General features: G+C 36.1%; 1 protein-coding gene across 2 annotated transcripts in view; it reads left to right on the top strand.

Moving 5' to 3' along the window:
• LOC120771766 (protein dead ringer) overlaps positions 1 to 20,580 on the top strand; it is an 82,688-nt gene extending 62,108 nt beyond the window's left edge. The window contains exons 7-11 of one of the 2 annotated variants that reach the window (XM_040099950.1): positions 6,166 to 6,349; positions 17,636 to 17,783; positions 17,866 to 18,449; positions 18,578 to 19,344; positions 19,679 to 20,580. In XM_040099950.1, the coding sequence (XP_039955884.1) occupies positions 6,166 to 6,349; positions 17,636 to 17,783; positions 17,866 to 18,449; positions 18,578 to 19,344; positions 19,679 to 20,073 (2,078 nt within the window). In that variant the 3' untranslated portion in view covers positions 20,074 to 20,580. The remainder of the gene's footprint in view (positions 1 to 6,165; positions 6,350 to 17,635; positions 17,784 to 17,865; positions 18,450 to 18,577; positions 19,345 to 19,678) is intronic. The other variant, XM_040099951.1, reaches the window with a different exon arrangement.
• Positions 20,581 to 22,354: the final 1,774 nt, after the last annotated feature.

Below are 22,354 nucleotides of genomic sequence, written 5' to 3'. Positions count from 1 at the left end.
TATTGAAATTGAATAAAGTTTAATTAAAAATATTTAATTTTTTAATAGAAAAAGTTTAAACTCTTTTTACTTACTCTAGCTTTCTTTGTTCAAATAAGGAACAATTAAAAATATAATTAATAATAAAAACACATAATTAAAATAAGTATTAATTAAAAAATAATAATATTTAAAAAAAATTATTAAATTAATAATAATTAAAAATATATAATTATAAAAAATATTAAGTTAAATTAATTAACTAATTAAAAAATAATTTTGAAATTGAATAAAGTTCAATTCAAAGTTATTGATTATTTTTCAAACCAAAAATTAATTATTAAAATTTCATCTCTTGTATTCGCTGTTTGACGCTCATTGTATGTGCTATACAAATTTACATACATATGATACATACATACATATTTACAAGCGCTATTACAAAGCACAATTTCGCTATCAACTCAATCTGGATCAACAATTCAACTTCGAGCATCATTTATACACAAAATAAATAAAAAGCAAATGCATGAATTAATTAATATCTAATTAACATAATTTCGATGATCAATTTGCTGGCAGACAAAGTAAAATAGGGCAATGAAGGTGCTTCAGCCGGCGTTGCCACAACATTACACAGCAAAATTTTCAATATAAAGTGATTTTCAATTATTATTTTTTGCTCAAGTGTGAATGAATGAGCCTACTTACGACATACGGACAAACAGACATAACTTAATCGAGCACAACAACAACACGCTGGATACCTGAGAAAAGCAACAAGAATAGTTGCAGTCTGCGTCAGCGAATATTTTTTGACTGACTGAGTGACTGACTGATGGAGTCACATTCCTGTTGGCTTGACTGCAATTGAGGGATACTTCTCTACTACATACATATGTATGTATGCATACACTATTGGAGGAGGCGACACTTCGCGTATGCTGATTGTGTTGTTATTAGTGATAATGAGGCTGCTGATGGGTAGCCATGCATCTGCCTGCGACTGCCAGCCCGGCACCGATTACTGTTAGTCATCATTACCACTTATTTTGGCTACTTACTTTTGCCTCCTTCACTGCAGTCGCTGTTGTTGTTGTCGCTATTTTGATATGTTGTTGGCACTTTTGTTGTCATTTGATTGCCTGTCGTGTGTTTGCCACTCAGTCAGCGCATTTGTCTGTCACTTACTTTCCAAGCCACCCCTTATGTTGTTATTATTTTTGTGTCGCCTACTGTCTGAGCGCCACACAACGTCTTATTGTCATATTGCAGCGCTTGCCACTCACTCCACACGCTCGCTGCTCACATGTACATATATGTAAGTATGTGTATGTGTCTGTGTCGGTAATTTTTAATGCATTTTTAAATAATTTTATAGCTACATTACATTTATGTTATTTTTGTATATTTAACCGCCACACTTTGCCACAAAAATGCATATTGCCCTCATATAATGAGTGATATGAGGCGTCAGCGATCTTTAACGCTGGTTGCGGCGCCAATGACGTTGCTCTGCATTTGATTGTATATTTATACCCTAAACCAGGTATATTAAGTTTGCCATGAAGTTTGCAACAATCGTATAGAAACGTTGGAAACTCTATTAAAACGATCTATAAATGATCCGGATGACGAGCTGAGTCGATTTGGCGGGTCCGTCTGTCAATATATACGCGATTTAGTTCCTCAGTTTTTAAGTTTTTGATTTCTAATTTTGTACATACTCTTTACTCCCCAAAGAGCTGCTCATTTGTTGGAATCGTCGATATCGGAGCACTATAGCATATATGTAGCTGCCATACAAACTGGCCGATCATGTTAAGGTTCTTGTATGGCAAACTTTTTTAAATGAAAGGATATCTTCATGAAATTCGGCAGGAATTATTTTCGAAGACAACAGTAAAATCTCTGAACAAATTGTTCAGATCGGGTCATTATAGCATATAGCTGTCATACAAACTGATCAAGACAAACCCAGTTGTTGTATGGCAAACTTTTTTATACGAAAAGATATATTCACGAAATTTGGCATGTAAAATTCTCCAAAGCAACGCTATAATCTCCAAAGAAATTTTTCAGATCGGTCCACTATGGCATATAGCTGTCATACAAACCGAAAAAATTGTTGAGATCGGATCACTATAGTATATAGCTGTCATACAAACTGATAAAGCAAAATAAAGTTCTTGTAAACTTTTTATTTGTGAAGGGTATGACAGCTTATTGATAATTTTTCTTGTTCGTTTAACATATTGACAAATGATGTGTGCCAGCAAATAGTTTATTATCTCTTATAATTTTTTTTGAAGATTGCATTCCTTAAAATTTTATTTGGCGCACTTTCTGTCCACCTCTGTGGCATGCAATTAATTTTTTCAACGACCAGCGTACCATTTTTGATAAAATCTGCTGTTGGCAGCTTTGTAAGCATCATTAAATCGCACTCGCTCATTTGATTGCTCGCGTGCTGAGGCAAATGATCTTCTGCAACGATCACTCGATCACTGCGATCACTTAGCCGCCTTTACCGCCTTCACTTCGCTATGCAGATGCGCTTGTATGCAGCTACAAGTTGTTATGTCTGTTTGTAGGCGCAATCATTTGGTAATTCCTCAGTTTTTATTGCAACGATCACTGCGATCGTTTAGCCTCTGCACATCTTCAGCTCCTTCTAATTGCATGCAAGGTATGCGTATTTGTATGTTCACAACAACAATCATTTGGTAATTTCTCACTTTTTATTTCCCAACATTATTTTCCAATTTTTATTTGATTTCGTATACTTCACAACCGATCCGCACTGATCGATCGGCCGCTGTTCGTCATCGCCTGCAGGCGCATTTTTTTCGCTCGTGTTTACGCATTAACGCAATATGTATAACAACATAGCGCAGCACAACAACGTTTTCATTCAATCAACATGTCGATCATTTGTAGTTTGATTGATTCCTTTGCGAGCGAAGTCGTAAAAAAGTCAATCGATCGTGTATGTTTTGAGTTGAAGCAAAAAAGTATACGAACATGTACAAATTGCTTTTTTATTAAACTGAATTTTATGATCATTAACTGATCGCTTTTAATTTCATTTCATTTGTGGGTGTTTATTTACCTGCATTGGAATCACATAAATATATAGCTGCCGGGTGTAGGTGCGTTAGTGGCGTTGCCGGACGTGATCGATTGCAACATTTAACGCGAAGCAAGTGAAGTGAAGAAAAATTGTGGAGATTAGAACGAGTTTAGGTCACTTTCTCATATAGAAGGCTATTAAATTTGCCATGAAGTTTGTAACACTCTGCAGGAAATATCGGAGACCATAAATAATCATCATGACATCCAAGTCCGTGAACTAGTCCTTCAGTTTTTGAGATATCGTTTTGAAATTTTGCAAACGTCATTTTCTCCGCAAGAAGCTGCTCATTTGTCGAAATCGCCGATATCAGAGCACTTTAGCTTGTAGCTGTAATACAAACTGATCGATCAAAATAAAGTTCTTATATGGAAAATTTATTTACTCGAAAAGTTTTCTTTGCCAAATTCGACATAGATCATTGTCCAAAACAACGCTACAATCTGCAAAGGAATTTTTCAGATAGTACCACTATATCATATAGCTACCATATAAACTGATCGAACAAAAGCAAGATTTTGTATGGAAAACTTTTTTATTTGACAAGATATCCTCACTAAATTCCGCTGAGCTTATTTTCCAAGGTAGTATTTTCGGACCGCTATAGCATACAGCTACCATACAAAGTGATCGATCAAAATCAAGTTAAAGATATTTTTAAACCCTCAATACTATAAAAAATGCACCTGTGAAGGATATCATTGCTATAAAAAATGCACCTGTAAAAGGTATTATAGCCAGGGTACAGCCAAAGTTCATATTCTGTTTTTCTTTTTCTTCACGATCAACGCGATCGCTACACAAGTAATTTAAATTTCACACACTTAACTACTTATTTGAAGTAAAATCAAAACTAAATGGGCTTGCGCCATAATTAGTACAATATGTTGGCAACACTTCAGCGCACACGCATCATTGCATCGCCGAACGATCGCTTTCATCCACGCTTGATCGCTGCTAGTCGTCTTCTCCGACTGCTACTCAGCCTAATAATGCTCGTTATAAAACGATTGCAGCAGCCGCAAATTGAATGTGTGTAATGAATTGATTATTTGTGTGAGCCGACGATTCCCCGCGCCTTTGTCTAGTTGTCTGTTAGACGTCTGTGATTGCCACTTTGTTTTTGCTTTGCCGATAAATCTATTTTATTGATTTTGTTGTTGTTCTGCTTAGTTGAGCATTTAACACTTTCGTTTCCAGCAATTACGCGGCGATAAGTTCCGCTGTGCCTCAGCATCTTCCTCCTCATCATCATCAACACTATCAAGATGATCGCTTGGCGATCGTTAGCTGCGATCGGATTGATTCGTATGCGCTCATATAGAAATGTTCAAAAGTTTTGTGTTTGAGTGTTGGCAATAAAGCTGTTGACGTTCGTTTAACGTCAGTCAGCCATTTATTCGGCCCGATTCGCTGCTTGTCCGTCCGATCATGTGCTTAAACTTGATCATTCGCTGCTAAATCGTTTTTATTTTTTAATTTCCTTGTAGTTTTCTGAGCTGAGTGTGTGTGATTCGGAGCATTGCTGCGCTATTGCCATGGCTACTTATTGCTGTTATTGTTATTGTTGTTATACGTATGATCATTCGATGATAATTGAACTGTAATTAAATTGATTGCCTGCAATTAAAAATCTTTTTTCCATTTGTCTGCTTGTGTTGTGTGAGATTTTTTATTGGTTTCTATTGCTTTTTTCATTCATATGTTGTTGTTGCTTTTTTGTGTACTTGCCATTAGCTACGCTACTTATTAGCTATATACAATACTTATACTATTTACGATTACTGTATCCATGTACATACATATATATAGTTGGTATGTATGTATGTGTGCATTGTGCTTTGCTATAAATTTTTTTATAGCATTTGTTGTTTTTTTATTGCAACAACAAAGTATGCTTACCGTTTAAATAACAGCATATTTCTATTTGCCATTATCACTTCTCACTTTTTTCTTAGGTAAATAAGTATGTTTGATTTGTAGTCTGTGTAAATATTTGCTTTTAGAAAATTATCTTAATTACTTATCAGTGAAATAACTGTAAATAATGTAAACAAATATTTATTTAAGGAAATTCAATATTCGCAATCACTAATACGAATATGAATGAGAAAGTTCAAATTTGAGTGACAATTTTTTCTTTGTCACCAAGTAGAGGTAGCTAGTAATTCTCAACGACTTTATGAAAAGCTGCTAAAATCCATTATGAATACATTTTAAGGTTATTTTCAGCGTAGAGTTGAACGGATATGAAAAAACAAGTAAAAAATCTTTAATAAACAGTAATACACTTCACAAATTAAAAATTTTAATTCAAGCACTGGATTTTGTTCGTTCAGTTTGTATGACAGCTATATGCTATAGTGGTCCGATCTGAATAATTTTTTTGGATATTGTAGGGTTGCCTTGAACAATTATTCATGCCATGTTTCGTGAAGATATCCTTTCAAATAAAAAAGTTTTTCATACAAGTACTTTATTTTGTTCCTTCAGTTTGTAAGACAGCTATGTGCTATAGTGATCCGATCTGAACAATTTTTTTGGAGATTGTAGGGTTGCCTTGAAATTTTATTCGCGCCAAGTTTCGTGAAGATATCCTTTCAAATAAAAAAGTTTTTCATACAAGAACTTTTTTGGATCCGAATTGAACAATTTGTTCGTGGATTATTCCGTTTTCTTGGAAAATAATTCATGCCAAGTTTCGTGGAAATATTGATTTAGATAAAAAAGTTTTCCATGCTAGAACTTTAATTTGATCTTCAATGTTTCTACGATCATTAAAACTTTTAAGAAGCAGCTAATTACTATTAAGATCTTGAGATCGCAGAAATATGTGAAATTCTGTACAAACAAATAAATATGTAGGGATCCAATTATGCCCTCATTTCCAATAAACTGTAGATACAATACAATTTTATCTCTAATAGTACTTATATAAATTCTGTAAGCATTTATCACTGTTTCATATCTTTTTTAATCTAAAATATATAAAATAATTTATCTCTAAAATATCTCTAAATCGTTTCTCTAAAATATTTTCTTCTCATTTTCAGGCACACCCATCAATCGTTTACCGATAATGGCGAAATCCGTTTTGGACTTATATGAGCTATATAATTTGGTTATAGCGCGTGGCGGTCTTGTTGATGTCATCAACAAAAAATTGTGGCAGGAAATCATTAAGGGTCTACATTTGCCCTCAAGCATAACAAGTGCCGCATTCACATTGAGAACACAGTAAGTAGAGAAAGAAGAAATTTAAAGTTGTTTTCCCCAAAAAAAATTAATTCTGTGCTAAAGTAACTGAAGATCATATGATTAGGTTGATCTAATGTTGTATTGTTTTGGAATTTTTTGTTGTGTTGTTAAATTTTGTGATCTCGAAGTACTGAAATTGGACGAAGCGTACTTCTGGGATGAGTTAGTGGATGTTGGAAGCCTTTATTTTAACTTTATTTGCGTTGTATATCGAACATGTAGAATGTATAGTCCAAAACAACGAATTATCTGCAGATAACCGAGTAATTCTACCTATAAATTCACGTTCCCATGACAGTCAGGTCTACATAACCGGAATGAATCCCGATTTTTCATCCGGTCAAGGCCTGTCAACTCGGCAAAACTCTGACGCTATAACAAAAACGACAACCTAGAAATTCACAAGTTCGAATTTTAGTGATAGCCGCAGGCCTTATCCATTCTTCAACAGTACCAGTCCAAGCGGTAAAGGTTGGTGGAACTTCAAGTCGGTTAAACCTAACAAACTTCCTGATAAACCGAACTGATATATGGTATATGGAAAGGCAATATGGTATATAGTACCGTTCCTATGACAGTCGGGTCTATGTAACCGGAACCGACTCGGTTTTTAATCTGGCCGAAGACTGTCAACTCGGCAGATTTGTGCCGCTACAACAACAACAACATGTAGCTCCTTAGTTAGTTCCGCAATAAAATGTCCGTAATTTCTGATTAAGCTCAAGTATAGCTTACTGAAAAGGGTCGGTACTGCTAAGCATCAGATTTATTTGAGCCTTCCTGGCGAAGTAAATGACATTTTCCGACTAAATCTCAGCAATAAGCTACAACAACCCAACTTTTTGCTCATTTACTAGCTGAATTTGTTGTAAAAGAGTTAAGAAATGTTCAAAGTGTTAACAAAGGGGCAACTCTTTCTGGGTTTTGTTTTTCGCAAAGGTGCAATCAACGGGCATAAAAGATTTGCAACGCGTGTGTCTGAATTTTCGCGCAAATAAATGTGTGAAAAACAGCCAGACGAGCCAAAACCTAACAAATACCAGTACCTATATAAATACATAGCTAAATATATATGTATATGTTTGTATATGTGTATGTGTTATGGCCGCATTGGCAGCAAAGAGCGCAGCGTCTTGTTGGCCCGTGTTGTTGCATTAATGTCGAGTTGATGACATATTTTATGTGGCAAAACGTTCGGTTGCGCCCTTTTCCACAACAACAACAACAACAATAATAGCAAGAAAAACCATTATGCAGTTGCATGCCACAAATGCTTGCAACCGCAAATGTACATGCAAAAATAAAGCTTTGCTGCAGCGATTTTTATTGCATTTTATTTATTTTCTATTTTATTTTAAATTTTTTATTTTGGCATTTTCTTTATTGCCACAAAAGACATTTGTGGCTTCTTGCCAACCTGCCTAAATAACTAACCAACTAACTAACTAAGTGTCTAGCCGTGAGAGGACGTGCAGCCAGCAGTCCAACAACCGTCAGTCAGTCGTCAGCAGCAGCAGCAGCAGCAGCAGCGGCAATAACAAATTATAGAATAAGTTATGTCTCGCTTAAAATGACTTACACACATTGTGGCATGCAACAAAGTGGCTGGCGTAGTTTATAATTAAAATTTTTGAAATTTAAGCTTCACTTTAACGGCACACACCTACATAGATACATGTGTGTTTGTGATTGTAGATATATTTTTATGCGTGAACGTCAGGGTGGTTGCAGACAGGTATTTGCAACGTGTAACCGTTACTTTCAGTCTGGTCATTTTTATACCCTGTACGGAGTATATTAAGTTTGCCACGCAGTAAGAAACGTCGGGGACCCTATAAACTACTTATAAAATGTACTATAACTGATCTGTGAGGCGAGTTGAGTCGATTTAGGCGTGTCTTTTGGCCAACTGTCTATATACATATACGCGTACACATCGCTCAGTTTTTGAGTTATTGATCTAAAATTTTGTGTACATTCTTTTCTCCCCAAGGAGCTGCTTATTTGTCGGAATCGCCGATATCAGAGCACTATAGCTTATAGCTGCCTTACAAACTGACAGATCGGAATCAAGTTCTTTTATGGAAAGCTTTTTTATTTGATGAGATATCTTCACGAAATTCGGCATAGACCATTGTCCAAGACAACCCTATAAACTGTAAACAAATTTTTCAGATCGTGCTGCTATATCATACAACTACCATATAAACTGAACAATCCAAATCAAGTGCTTGTATGGAAAACTTTTTTAGTTAACAAGATATCTACACGAAATTCGGTTTGAATAATTTCCCAAGGCATCGCTATAAACTGTGGAAAAATTTTTCAAATCGGACTCTTATAGCATATAGCTGCCATACAAACTGATTGATCAAAATTAAGTGCTTGTATAGAAAACTTTTTTATTAGTCAAGATATCTTCACGAAATTTGGCATGGATAATTGCCCAAGGTAACAGTACAATCTGTGAACAAATTATTCAAATCGGACCACTCTTACATATGGCTGTCATATAAATTGAACGAACAAAATCAAGTTCTTGTATGGAAAATTTCTTTTTAGGAAGGATATTGTAGCTTTGCTGTAACATAAGTTAACGTTTTTTATGTTTTGCGTTTTTTCTCAAATAATTTACCACAAAAGTGTCTGACAGGCGTCAGTATGTTAGAGAAATTTGTTTTCGTACGATAAAAAAATATCATTTACACCTGATTTGTGCATATTTGAGTTGTATGTATGTAAGTGTATACCTATGCATACATACATATACATATGTATGTATGTACATACATATACTTATGTATGTATGTACATACATATAAATATGCATACATATGTATACATTCCCCTACTTAAACACCTCTCCCGCAGCCCTTCAAACGAACTTTCTGCGTCTGCATGCAACAAACAACAACATATTATCAACAGCAGACACTGTGTGGCGATTTTTTATTACTTTTGCAATAATTTACAATTGCTAATAACAGATCATAAAAATATTGGCTTTATTTGTTGCTATTCGCATTAATGTCTCTTGCGCTGTTGCAAGCAAAATGATAATATGTATAAGCAACAATAACATATCGTCTGTGAATGCTAGCCAAGCAGACAGTGAGTGCAAAAAGTACACACACTCAAGCAGAGCGTTGACGCGAAAGCTTTTGACAGCCATAAAGCACCACAGGAGTGCATAAAAAGCACACGAAAATGCATGCGAGTAACACTTGCTCGGCACACGAGCGTAATTTCACACAGATATATTTGTATACTGCTAAACGGTTAGAGTTACAAATAAAATATTTAAATGTAATTGCATTTGCTGCTTTTTGCTTCCTTTGGCTTTTACTCGTTTGTTTTTTGCTGCGTTTCGCCACCTTTTCTCTATATTTTCTTTTTGTGTTTTTCTTTTTGTTTCCTTTTTTCCTGTTTTTTATTTTTTTTCCTGTTTTTGTTTTTAATTTCTTTTTCCTGTTTATTTTTTTATTTTTATTTTTTTTTTGTTTTTGTTTTGATTTTTTGCGCCTTTTTTCATATTTAATTTTATTGTTATTTTAGTTTTTCGCCTGGCAACGCCTCACATAAAATTTATTTGTAATACATTTACTCGTTTATGGCTGCTGCTCTGCGGTTTTTGGTGCGGCTGCCGTTAATGACTCCGAGGTTTTAATTAAATTTCAATTTCTACTTAAATTATTGCGTCGCATAAAAAGTCGCTCATTTGAGCCACAAATATGTGGGCTTGACATGTGGGTATGAATGAAGTTTGGTTGGCTACAGTCGGTGGGAAAAATTTCACAAGCATAAAATATTTTTCTGAAAACTTTTTATTGAAGAGTGGTTGCACTGGGAGTTAGTGAGTGGCTCAAGTGTCTACATTGTGAAAAAGTCAAAAATTTAGTTAGCTATGCAACGTTTATTAGAAAATATGCAATATTTTAAGTTTTGCCACTGTCGGATTGGCTGGTTTCAGAGTCGGTGAGGAAAGTTGCTCTGAAATTGCTGTATCGATCGGCTTGAAAATTTCATACGACCTTGCCAGATACATATGTATATTTGATAATGATCGAAGGAATAGTATTTTTGTTAATAACTTCGATTTTTTAAGCCGCTCTGAGGTGTACATTTTTTTACAAAAAATAAGCTTATTCGAGGAAACTGCCATTTTAACAAAAATCCAAATTTTTACTAGTCTTTCGATTATTAGCTGTGTTCAGCTATAAGAGTAATACATTTTTTTGGTTTTGGATCTTAGATAGTTTTTTGTAAAAAAAAATATTTCTCAGCGCCAGACACCTATTTTCAAAGGTGCTTCTGTATATTGCCTATGGGATTAACGGAATCCAAAGTTTTCCAAAATGAATTGCTGATTTCGAAATAAATTCTTGAAAATCATTCTGAATTGCTGATTTCGAAATAAATTTTCCAAAATCATTCTGAAGTGCTGTCTTCGAAATAAATTTTCGAAAATCATTCTGCCGCCAAAAACTGTTTGAAACCTTACCTAACTCAGCCATACCGGTATTCAGAGCCGTTTGTTAGATATAAAGCTCAAGGGTATAAGTTACTTACTGTATATAAATTGGCTCGCAAACTTTATTATTAATACATATAAACTTCTTCTATATATTTTTCCTCACCGAAATTGTTTTTTCATATGTAAAGTAGCCCTTTACGCCATCGTTATGACCATTTACATACATACAACATAACATATAATTGTTTAATCCATTTCGTGCCGCTCAATCACAGAAGACGCGTGAGAAATAACACGCCCACTCCATTAATTCACACACAGCTTGCTGCAGGTACACACCTTCAAATTGTTATATAGTATATTCTGCCAATTTTCGATTTCAATTATACTAGCCATAATAAACAAGGTCTTCTTCACTATTTAGTAATGGAAAAACTGTAGCGGCACGATTGATTGTACTGCTAAAATTGAAGAAATCTGAGAGGGCGGCGGCGAACATATGAAAATCGCAAAGTAATGAAAAATTAAATTAACTTGGAGATTTATTAGCTGGAAGCGTTTCGTTTCAAAATAATTGAATGTGTACCTCTACTAAATTAGAATACGGTCATCGGAAAAAAATTTTTGATAAAAAAAATTTCATATAAAAATATACATATCTCACGCACAGAAATTCTTTTAATTTTTTCACATTATTTCTTTTTTTTAATTTTTTTTAATTTTAAATAAAAAAATTTTTTTTAAAAATATTTTTTTTTTTTAAATTTTTTCTGTGTACCTTTACTAAATTAGAATACGGTCATCGGAAAAAAATTTTTGATAAAAAAATTTCGTAAAAATATACATATCTCACACACAGAAATTCTTTTAATTTTTCACATTATTTTTTTAAATTTTTAAATAAAAAAATTTATTTCTTAAATTTTTATTTCTTAAATATTTTTTTTTAATATTTTTTTAAATTTTTTTCTGCTTAAAATAATAATATAATAGTTAATAATCTTCGCTCACCTGGGTGAGAATATTAAGTTGTTTTCGTCTCAAATAATTATATGTGTGCCTCTGCTAAATAAAATTGTTTCAAAATTTTTGATAAAAGAAAATTTTAAAAAATATTTCTTGCCGACAATTGTTTTAATTTTTTTTTAATTTTTTATATTTTTTCCGAATTTTTCTTTTAATTTTTGTTTTTTTTTTTTGAAATATTTTTTTCAAATATTTTTTCCTTAAAAAAATAATAATAATAGTTAATAATCGTCGACCACCTGGAGAGAATATTAAATTATTTTCCTTTCAAAATAATTGAATATGTGTGACTCTACTTAATGCAATTTCGACATCGATTTTTTTCATTTTTTTTTAATTTTCTTCCCTTCACAAATATTTGCATGCCATCAAAATACTCTGATTTTACAAGGCACAAGCGCCACTTACTTGGCTTCACATAATTTCGAAGTGGAAAAAAACGAGTTCAATGCAAACTCGAAATTATAGCTTTTATGCGAAATTATAGTGTATTTTTTACGAATTATTGCGCAATTTATGGCACGCATCAAAATTTGCACTGTCGATGAGGGCTTCGTAAAAACTTTAATTCCTTTTCATATTTTTTGAATGGCATCAGTTAAGTATTGGCGCAAATATAATGTTAATTTTTAACACTTGTGGAGCAAAAAAATTTGGTGAATCATTTTTTTTTTTTATACATATATATTTTTTCTTTATCTGATCATTGTGTGAACTCGTTACGTGATAACTTTCCTTTTAAAGCAACTTTCTTCTCGATTTTTTGTTCGTTTCTTTTACTTTCTTTGTTTTTTTTCGTTGTTTTTGATAGCTTTATTTTGTGTTTCCTTTTATTTTATTCTTTTTTTTTATTATTAATTTTTTCATATTTCTTATCTGGGTTTCCCTGAGAGAATTAATTCTTTTTTTTTATTTTTTTTTTTTTAATTTGTTTTAAATTTTTTTATAATTTTAAAATTTGTTTTAAATAAAATTTTTTTTTAATTTTGTTTCTTATTTTATTTTTTTAATTTTTCATACAATATCATCGATCAATATAAAGTTCTAGTTTAGAAAAATGCTTTATTTCAGAGAAATCTTCATGAAATTCGATACTAATGATTTCCCAAGGCTACAGTCCCTGAAGCATATTGCTTAGACTGGATCACCGACTGGTCAAAATCAAGTTCAAGATCTCTTTAAGCCCTTTTATGCTGTAAGAAATGCACCTGTGGAAGGTATTATAGCTCGGTGCAATCGAAATTAACGTGTTTTCCTGTCTTTATTTATTTTATTACATAGAAAGTGAGGTTACGCTATACCAAGTTCCCCGCTAACGAAGTGCATATGCCTCCATAGATATTATAGCCGTCTCCTTGCGGATTTTTAAGACTATTGCTAAGGCAGATCGGACCTAAAAAGTGCTCGGCATCACCTCTACCCCACTTCTACTCATCTGTCGTCTGCGCTGAACTCAAGAGTTCCGGCCATTGGATGCCATATTTTGCATTTAATTAATAAACACTACAGAAATCAGTCAACAGTAAACAATTAAGATGGTTTCTCAAACACGCACGCATACTCACACACACACACTCAGCCGCATACTCTCATTTTTATGCAAATGTAACGGACATTGCGTGCTGATGTTACAAGCAAAGACGCGAACTGTTTGTTGTTAAAACAACAACACGCTGGGAAACTAAAACAAACAGGCAATAAGAGTTAAGCTACACAAAGGCGATATAAAGAGAAAAAAAGGAGTAAGAGCAAAGCGTCGTCGGGCATACGAAAAGTCGGAGTCAGAGTCAGATTGAGCGCGTTTAAGCCAACAATTAGCCATGACTATGGCGTGTGGAGCGTTGGGCTTGAATGATCAATGATCTGCGCGTCGTTGATAGCCAGCAAATAGCCGGCAAGTATCCTTGCATGGCCTCGAATCAGCACCTGTGTTGTTGTAGCTGTTGTTGTTTTGTGCACTCCGGACAGATGGATGTTTCACTTGAATTGCCGTGCAAATATGAAATCGAAATGGAAAGGAAGCAACAGGCGGCCGAAGAGTTGATGTATGCATCTATGTACACGTGTGTATGTGTTTCTGTGTTGCCAAGTGCAAGAAGGGTTCAAGTGCTCGGCTATTTAGACAGTCTGTGCATATGTATGTACTCAGCTGAGCTGATATGGCGTAGACAGGAAGATTTCTTATATAAACACTGTTGGCTAGCCGGAGGACGATAGAGGTTACAGTGCTAGGCGTTCTATGGTTAATATGTATGTAAGTGCAGCGTCTCATTAGTACTTTATGGCACTTCAGCTGCTGCAGCCAACTCCAAATTACCATTGGCATTATGATGGTAATGATTACTATTTTAAATGCTAATTATTTTATTATTGTAGTAGTTGTTGTTGTTGTTATTCGCTATGTCTGTTGAAAATTTTAATTTGACTGGCAACTGCTAAAGCAACTAAAGTTCCGCAATATGCAACAACAGCAAAAACTGCAACAACAATACACACAACAACAACAATGGATACAACAACAACAGCAATGCAAACAACAACAACAATGACTACAACAACAAGAGTGGCTACAACAACAACAAAAATATTTCTACAACAACAATAATAACATGCGCGACAACAACAATAACATCATTTATTAGCACCATTGATCAGCCTGCATAGCTGCGTTTTATTTGCATTAAAATGTGCCTGAGTGTGCGTGTGTGTGTGTGTGTGAAAGTCAATATGCCTATGTATTCGCTGTGAACGTACAGCTGTTGCTGGTACATGGGCAGACATTTGATGTGGGTAAACACCTGAATCGGTAATGGTGCAATTACCACCAGCCGATGTCGGCAAATGGAAACACACAACACACATTCATATGCACATACATATATACATACATACAAACATATTTACCTTCATTTGAGACAAGTTGCTTGAGGTGCCGACAACATGAAGTTGCTGTTTAGACATGGGCGGCGTTTAGACATTTTCAGGTTACAAAGATAATACCGTCCCAGACCTAAAAATTAGGTTGATTCAAAGATTTATTCGGACTCAAGACCGTAAATTCGGCTGACTCAAGGATTTTTTCGGACTCAAGATCGGAAAATTCGGCTGACTCAAGGATTTATTCCGACTTAAGACCGCAAAATTAGGTTGACTCAAGGATCTATTCCGATTCAAGATCCTAAAATTAGGTAGACACAAGGATCTATTTGGACTCAAGATAGCTAAATTCGGCTGACAAGGATTTATTCCGACTCAAGACCGCAAAATTAGGTTGACTCAAGGATTTGTTATGAGTCAGTAAAGTAACCCCCAACAATAATAACAAACATTATCTGGCTTTAGTTGTCCGATCTGAACAATCTGTTCGGAGATTTTACTGTTGTCTTCGAAAAAAATCCATGCCGAATTTCATGAAGATATCTTTTCAAATAAATAAGTTTGTCATACAAGAACCTCAACTTGATCGTTCACTTTGTTTGTTAGCTACATATGTATATGCTATAGTGCCCTGATAACGGCGCTTCTGACAAAAGAGCAGCTTCTTGGGGAGAAATGGACATGGACATGTTTAAAATTTCTTAACGATATATCTAAACTGATTGACTAGTTTAGGTACATACATATGAGGCAAGGCTAAATCAAAGAGCCCTTTCTTTCCCAAACGTAAGGCGCATAAGAAGAAGCCCTCAGTTAATCTTTTGACTAAAATCCTTAACAAATTCGACAAAACTCAAGTTTCAGAAAACAACTAAAACCTGATCCTTGACCCAACCGAACTCCACGACTTTGTCCTTTAACTAAACACCTGTCAACAGTCCATCCACTCGCCGACGCTGTTGCTTTCGCATATGTTGCAAGCATTTATTTCATTTGCATATTGCCTCCTGACTATGCCATAACTCAGCGAGCGCCGCATTTGCCGGCTGCGTCGTCTACTGCCTACCAAAGCAGACACCATTCCACACGTCTTCTTTTCACTTTGTTTTTCCTTATGTGCTCATATTTGTATTGGCTTCCATTAGCGTTCTTTTAATTTAATTAACACAATCAAAGGCTGCACCACAACAACTCTTTCTGCAATCAGCCGCCACTCTCGTCAAAACGTCAACGACCAACGTTCGATGTGCGACGATCAACGTTCACAAGCGCAGCGAACGATCATTGTAATTCCTCATTTCATCACTGACTCAGTCTCGTTCGATTGCGTTAGTAGTGCTCGTACTTATTTAAATATTTAATAAACATTACTTTTATACAACCGGCAACGCTTGCTGCCGCATACTTCGACGGCGGCGGCAGTGTCTCTTGTCTCCGCTTGCCTTCGATCAGTCGATCGTCGTCGTATTTACTCATTTGGAGATTTCGCATTTGCATTTTGTCACGTCACTCAAGTTTGTCTTATTATTTCTAACTCTTCCGCGCTGCCTCTTTTTCTTCGCACTGCTCGCTTCTCTCTTTCCCACACTTCACTGTCGCCGCTGCTGCTTGCAGTCGCTGGATAAGTGCAACAATTGAAATGTTTTGTTGATTTAGGTCCAACGGCGCGCAATGATCGTACCTAGCTGATAATCATTCGTCTCCGAGAGTGATCATGATGTTGGCATTCTTGCTGGAAGGATGATGACATGGTTCATGCATCAAATATTCGTATATTTTCTATTTGTTTATCTCAATTAATGTGCCGGTGAAGTTTTTGTTCGTGAAGGTGTCGGCATAAATGAAAGTAATGCAAATTTTTGATTAAGTCCTATTATAAAAGGTAGAATATTTGATCGAGGTTTTTATTTGTCATTTCATTAAAGAACTAGCTGAGTCATTTAGTAGGTGTGGGGAATCTTTTTATAAAAGAGACAGCGATAGAATTTGCCCTTTTTGAAAGGCAAAGAAAGAACATTAACTTGCTGGCTAACTGGCCCCGAAACTATAATACCCTTCTCAAATAAAAATGGACCCCAGCAAGTTTGTTGTTGCTGCTGCTACCTCTGACCCAGCTGCTGTTGCTGCCGTCGAAAAAATGAAGAAGCCAAAAAGGAGGAGTCGGACTCCGAGGGAGACGACGATATGGGTTTCGGTCTCTTCGATTAAGCAACTCAACATTAAAGTTGCATGTTTAGGACCTGGCTAAACTTGGAGGTTCCAAGTCCTTCTCCACCTGTCCTTAAAACGTAGTGGAGGTCTTTATCTTCCTCTGCTTCCACCGGGTACTGAGTCGAATACTCTCAGACCTGTTGTGTTTTCATGCGTTCGGACGACATGACCTGGTCAGCGTAACCGCTGTCTTTTAATTCGTTGAACTATGTCAATGTCGTCGTATATCTTGTACAGCTCATTGTTCCATCGACTACGGTATTCACCGTTGTCAATCCGCAAAGGACCAAAAATCTTCCGCAGAACCTTTCTCCCGAAAACTCGTAACGCCGCCTCATCATATGTTGACATCGTTCATGCCTCTGCCCCATATAGCAGGACGGGGATGATGAGTCACTTATAGAGTTTGGTTTTTGTTCGTCGAGAGAGGACTGCATTGCATTTCGAGGCTGATGTTGTTATTGGTGTTAATGGTGGTTCCAAAATAGTCGAAATTATCTACGACTACGAAGTTATGACTGTCAACAGTGACGGGGGAGCCAAGTCGCGAATGTGACGAGTGTTTTTAGGTTCCGAAAATTGGATCTTTTTGAGCAAAATCCAAGTTTTTTATATACACATATGTACATAATTATAATTGTCAACTAAATCCACTCTCTTTCTCTTTCCACTTACAGATACATGAAATATCTTTACCCCTACGAATGCGATAAGAAGAATCTGAGTACACCTGCTGAGCTGCAGGCGGCCATTGACGGCAATCGGCGCGAGGGTCGTCGCTCCAGCTATGGCCAATACGAGGCAATGCATGCTCAATTGCAAATGGTGAGTAAAACAATAACAATTTTCATACTTCTTCCAAACACTAAACGTCTCTCTTTATATTTCCTCTCTTCCGCAAATGCAGCCACAAATTGGACGTCCACAGTTGCCCGGCGGCATACAACAAATGTCGCCATTGGCGCTGGTCACACACGCCGCCAACAATCAGCAAGTGCAAGCTGCGGCTGCAGCCGCCGCCGCACACCACAGACTGATGGCGCCCTCCTTCGGTCAAATGGGTCAAATGCCGAACTTGGTGACGCACGAATTGGAGCAGCGCATGGTGGAATATATTAAATTGATGCAGGTGAAGAAGGAGCAACATAGCAACGCTGCTGCTGCGGCGGCGGTGGCGGCGGCAGCAGCGGCCGCTGGAGGCAATGTGGCTGGTGTTGTGGGTGGCGATGCTGCGGCTTTGGCGCGTCTTGGTGCGCCTGGCAGTAGCAATGGTGCGCACGTCAAACAACAACAGCGTCAACGTTCAGCCAGCCCAGAGGCCGCCGCTCATGAGGCGATGAACGCTTTGGACATTTCACGCGTCGCGCTTTGGCAAATGTATCACAACAACACCAGCCCGCCAGTGTCGATGAACGCCTCACCACAGGGAAGTGGAGCGGGGATTATCGCCGGAGTAAACGCAATGGGCGTGCCAAGCTTAAACGAGCAAAAGTGAGTATTTGAAGCATTTGATAGTCAGCGCGCCATCTGTGCGACTCAACTGTGCAACAAATTTCTTTCGGTTATTTCGGTTTCAAACCATACTAAGCACAATATTTCTTTTTCCGAACTCTTTCTAGCAGTGAGGCTCTCAACCTTTCCGACTCACCGCCTAACATTAACAACATCAAACGCGAGCGTGAACACGAACAATCGCCCGAACCGTGTGATCGCGACGATTTCCATAATCAATCGCCGCCGGTGAAACGTAGCGCACTCAATTTTCCAGCTGGTTTCTATCTACCGTCGAGTATGGCCGCAGCAGCCGCCGCGGCTGCCGCCAATTTCCATCAACAAAACAACAACAGCAACAATCATCTGCCACAAGACTCCGATGGTGAGGACGGTGAGGATGGCGATGATGACGCCGATACGCACAACACCACCAACAACTCAATGGCACAAGACGTAGAATCCAATCGCCCCGCGTTAAATGGTCACCATCATCAGCATCTGCATCATCATCTGCAGCAACTTCACCACTTGCCACACAACCTACAAATGCCGCATCATCAACATCTCGTCAAGAACGCCAGCGGCAATCAAGACAAGTCTGACGATTCAGCCCTTGAAAATTCGCCCTCGACTAGTGCGGCCTCGACCGGTGGCGTTGGTGCTGACAGCAGCAATGGCAACAATGCTTGTGGTGACAATGCTAGCGGTCACATTTCACCGGTATCCACAAAGAAGAAACACCTGCCGAACCAGCAAAACAATGGTGGCTCAACGGCCATGGATTGTAGCAGTAGTGGCGCCGGTCGTGCCCAATCGAATAGCCCCAGTTTAGGTGGCGTCGAAGATGCGTTGAATCTGTTGTCGGGCATGCAATTCCGTGTGTCACGTAACGGTGAGTACAGAAAAAAATGTTGATCTATTATTGTAGATAGGACTATTGATATTATTACAGGAAATAGATTTCATAAAGTGGAGCTTTCGTCGTTTCTATGTAGCTTTTAAAGCTTTAGCAGAAACTCTCAGTGAGAGATTTCTTTTGAAACTGCACATAAAGCACTCAGGAACAGATTATCGGAGTTTTTTTTTTAATTTTCTTGCAGCTTTTGGAGCTTTCAAAATTTTTTTTTCTGAAGAAAACTAAAAAATAATTTCTAATTTTAAAGTTTTGTAAAATAATTTTTAAAAATCTTATAATAACTTCTCTTTTTTCTCTCTCTACCCCAAAGGCACCAACGCTAACGGCGAACAACAGCTGGTCGTTAATCTCGAACTGAATGGCGTCAACTACTCGGGTGTGCTCATTGCCAATACCGCTAACAATTCCAATGACGCATCACCCTCAAGGGCAGACCCTAAGCAAAAGGCAAACGAAGACAATGAAAACAACGAATTGGTGGATGCGACTGCAGAGGAAGCCAAAAATGTGAGCGGCAGCGGTACCAGCGGCGCCGATGGTGACATCGAAGATGAAGACATGGCCGATTTAGCCAGCACAACAAGCAACGACGAAGCTACACCCAGAAACATGAGCAAAAATGAAGGCAACGGTTTGTCAGTCATCACCAATAAGAATGCGCTAAATGAGAGTAACGTAAATGATGCCGTTATGTCGGCGTCTTAGATAAAAAATAAGTGTATAGGCTTTGGCAAGTTTTTGCTAAGGAGAGAATTGAGTAGAAACAGAAACAGAAAAGAAAACTGAAACAGCATTGGAAACAGAAACAGGTTTAGAATCTGAAACTGAAGCAGAAACATATCTAAAGGGAACTGTTTATGTCTGCTTGTAGCGCTGCAGTGCACACCACCGAGCAGCTGCCAAGCAAAATGAATTCCAAAACATCCACTAAACGCGCTTCGCTTGACAGCTAGAGGCGAAGTGCCAGCTAAACGTGGATAACTACAAAACAATAAAATTAAACTAGACGAATAAGTTGAATGTTTAGGCTAAGATTTAGAAAATTATAAAGACGCATATAATAATTGTAATTATAGTATTGCGCAAGTGAGTGATGAGTTCGTTATAAGCTAATAGTGCCGAAATATATTAGTGCTGTTGATGTAGGTGCTGCAGCACCAATTCCTAGAAACCCTAAAGTTAGAATAAGAACACCAAGCCGTATCTTTGTAATTCTCACAGTAATAACAGACTAACAGACCCAAAACAAGACTTTCTCAGGCGTACAGCCTTGTCAAACTAAAGCGCTTGGAAGCTTTCGTTTATGCCTAAAGCTTAATGAAGCGTATCGGTGAAAGTTAGAGCTTTAGTAGCTACCAGATTCCTGTCTAAACAGCAAATGTAAATATTGACGTCTATAAATGACTGCAAATAAGAGTTGAACCTTAGTGCATATGGAACTTCTTTATATGAAAATGTTATAGATATAATTGAAAACCGTTAAAAATGCTTAAATAGCACTTCATTCAAACAAAGCGTAGAAATGACCCGCGTACGCGCATAAACTATAAAAAAGAATACCAAAGGATATCATTTTTTAAACATACATATGTACATTCATAAACCTACTTATAAAAATACTACTGAAGTCTTGAAGCAAGCTAAAAATTGCTTCGGTAATTGAGCACTAATTAACTTAAGCTTAGAAAATAATTTAATTATAAACTCTGAGAACTTAGCTACTCGAAGAACATATTACTGTACATTAAAGCATCCTTAAAGTTTCTAAAAAATATAATAATAATAATTTAGATTTAAGCACTTTTTTGTTATTTTTGTATAACTTTGAAAACGCTTATTTTTATAATTTGATTTTTTTCACATTGTTTTGGTTTTTATTTATAAAAAAAAATAATAGTAAATGTAATTGCTAGCATAAATAAATTTAAGCTAAGAGTTAAGAAAGTGCATGTGAACACAACAAATATGCATACATAACTAATTGTAGGTTAGAGCTAAGATTAAGCAATAAAAAAATCACAAAAAAAACAACTCTACCCTTAAGATTTCGTCACATGTAGTACATATACACATATGTATTTATGATAAAAGCGAATGAAACCGCTTTGAAGTAAATTTAGAAAATGAATTTCATTACAAAATAGCAAGTTTATTTGCAGTTAATTTATTTTCAATAAGAACATGTTCATTCCCGCTGTGCTAAAAGGTGAATAATATTTATAAATGCTAGAAACATACACATACATAAGTTACTATGATTATCTATATTATTTTAAAATAAAGTAATAAAATATTAGCAAACATTTTTTGATTTTTTTATTAATTTTAAATTTTTTTTGTCGTCATACATTTTTTTATAAATATTTAAACATACTACATGCATTAAAAAATATATTTGGTATTTGGGAGCTTTCATGCCCAAAAAGCTTTCAAGCTAGCAAGCAGCCTGAAAACGACTGAAAACCGCAAGTGTTCTTCTCTGTAAATTTTTTGCACTAAGCAAAAGTCTTTGTTAACTTCGTGCACCTCAAAATGTATTTGAAGCTTTTGCGAGCTTTCAAGTTTTTCAAAACCTATCCAAAAATAAAAACATTTTAAATTTTTGTTACTTCGTGCACCTCAAAATGTATTTGAAGCTTTTGCGAGCTTTCAAGTTTTTCAAAACCTATCCAAAAATAAAAATAATATTTAATTTTTAAGTTTTTAAGTTTTTGATTAGAGCATTTGCGAGCTTTCAAGTTTTTCAAAGCCTATCAAAAAATAACAAATATATACCTATAATTTTTAAACTTTTTGTCAACTTCGAGCAGCTCAAAATGCTTTTGAAGCTTTTGCGAGCTTTCAAGTTTTTCAAAACCTATCCAAAAATAAAAAAATACCAAATTTTTGTTACTTCGTGCAGCTCGAAATTGCATTTGAATCTTTTGCGAGCTTTCAAGTTTTTCAAAACCCATCCAAAAATAAAAAAAATACCAAATTTTTAAAT

Source organism: Bactrocera tryoni, chromosome 3 (genome assembly GCF_016617805.1).
Source record: "Bactrocera tryoni isolate S06 chromosome 3, CSIRO_BtryS06_freeze2, whole genome shotgun sequence".
Taxonomy (NCBI): domain Eukaryota; kingdom Metazoa; phylum Arthropoda; class Insecta; order Diptera; family Tephritidae; genus Bactrocera; species Bactrocera tryoni.
This window is presented reverse-complemented; position numbering and strand designations above follow the sequence as displayed.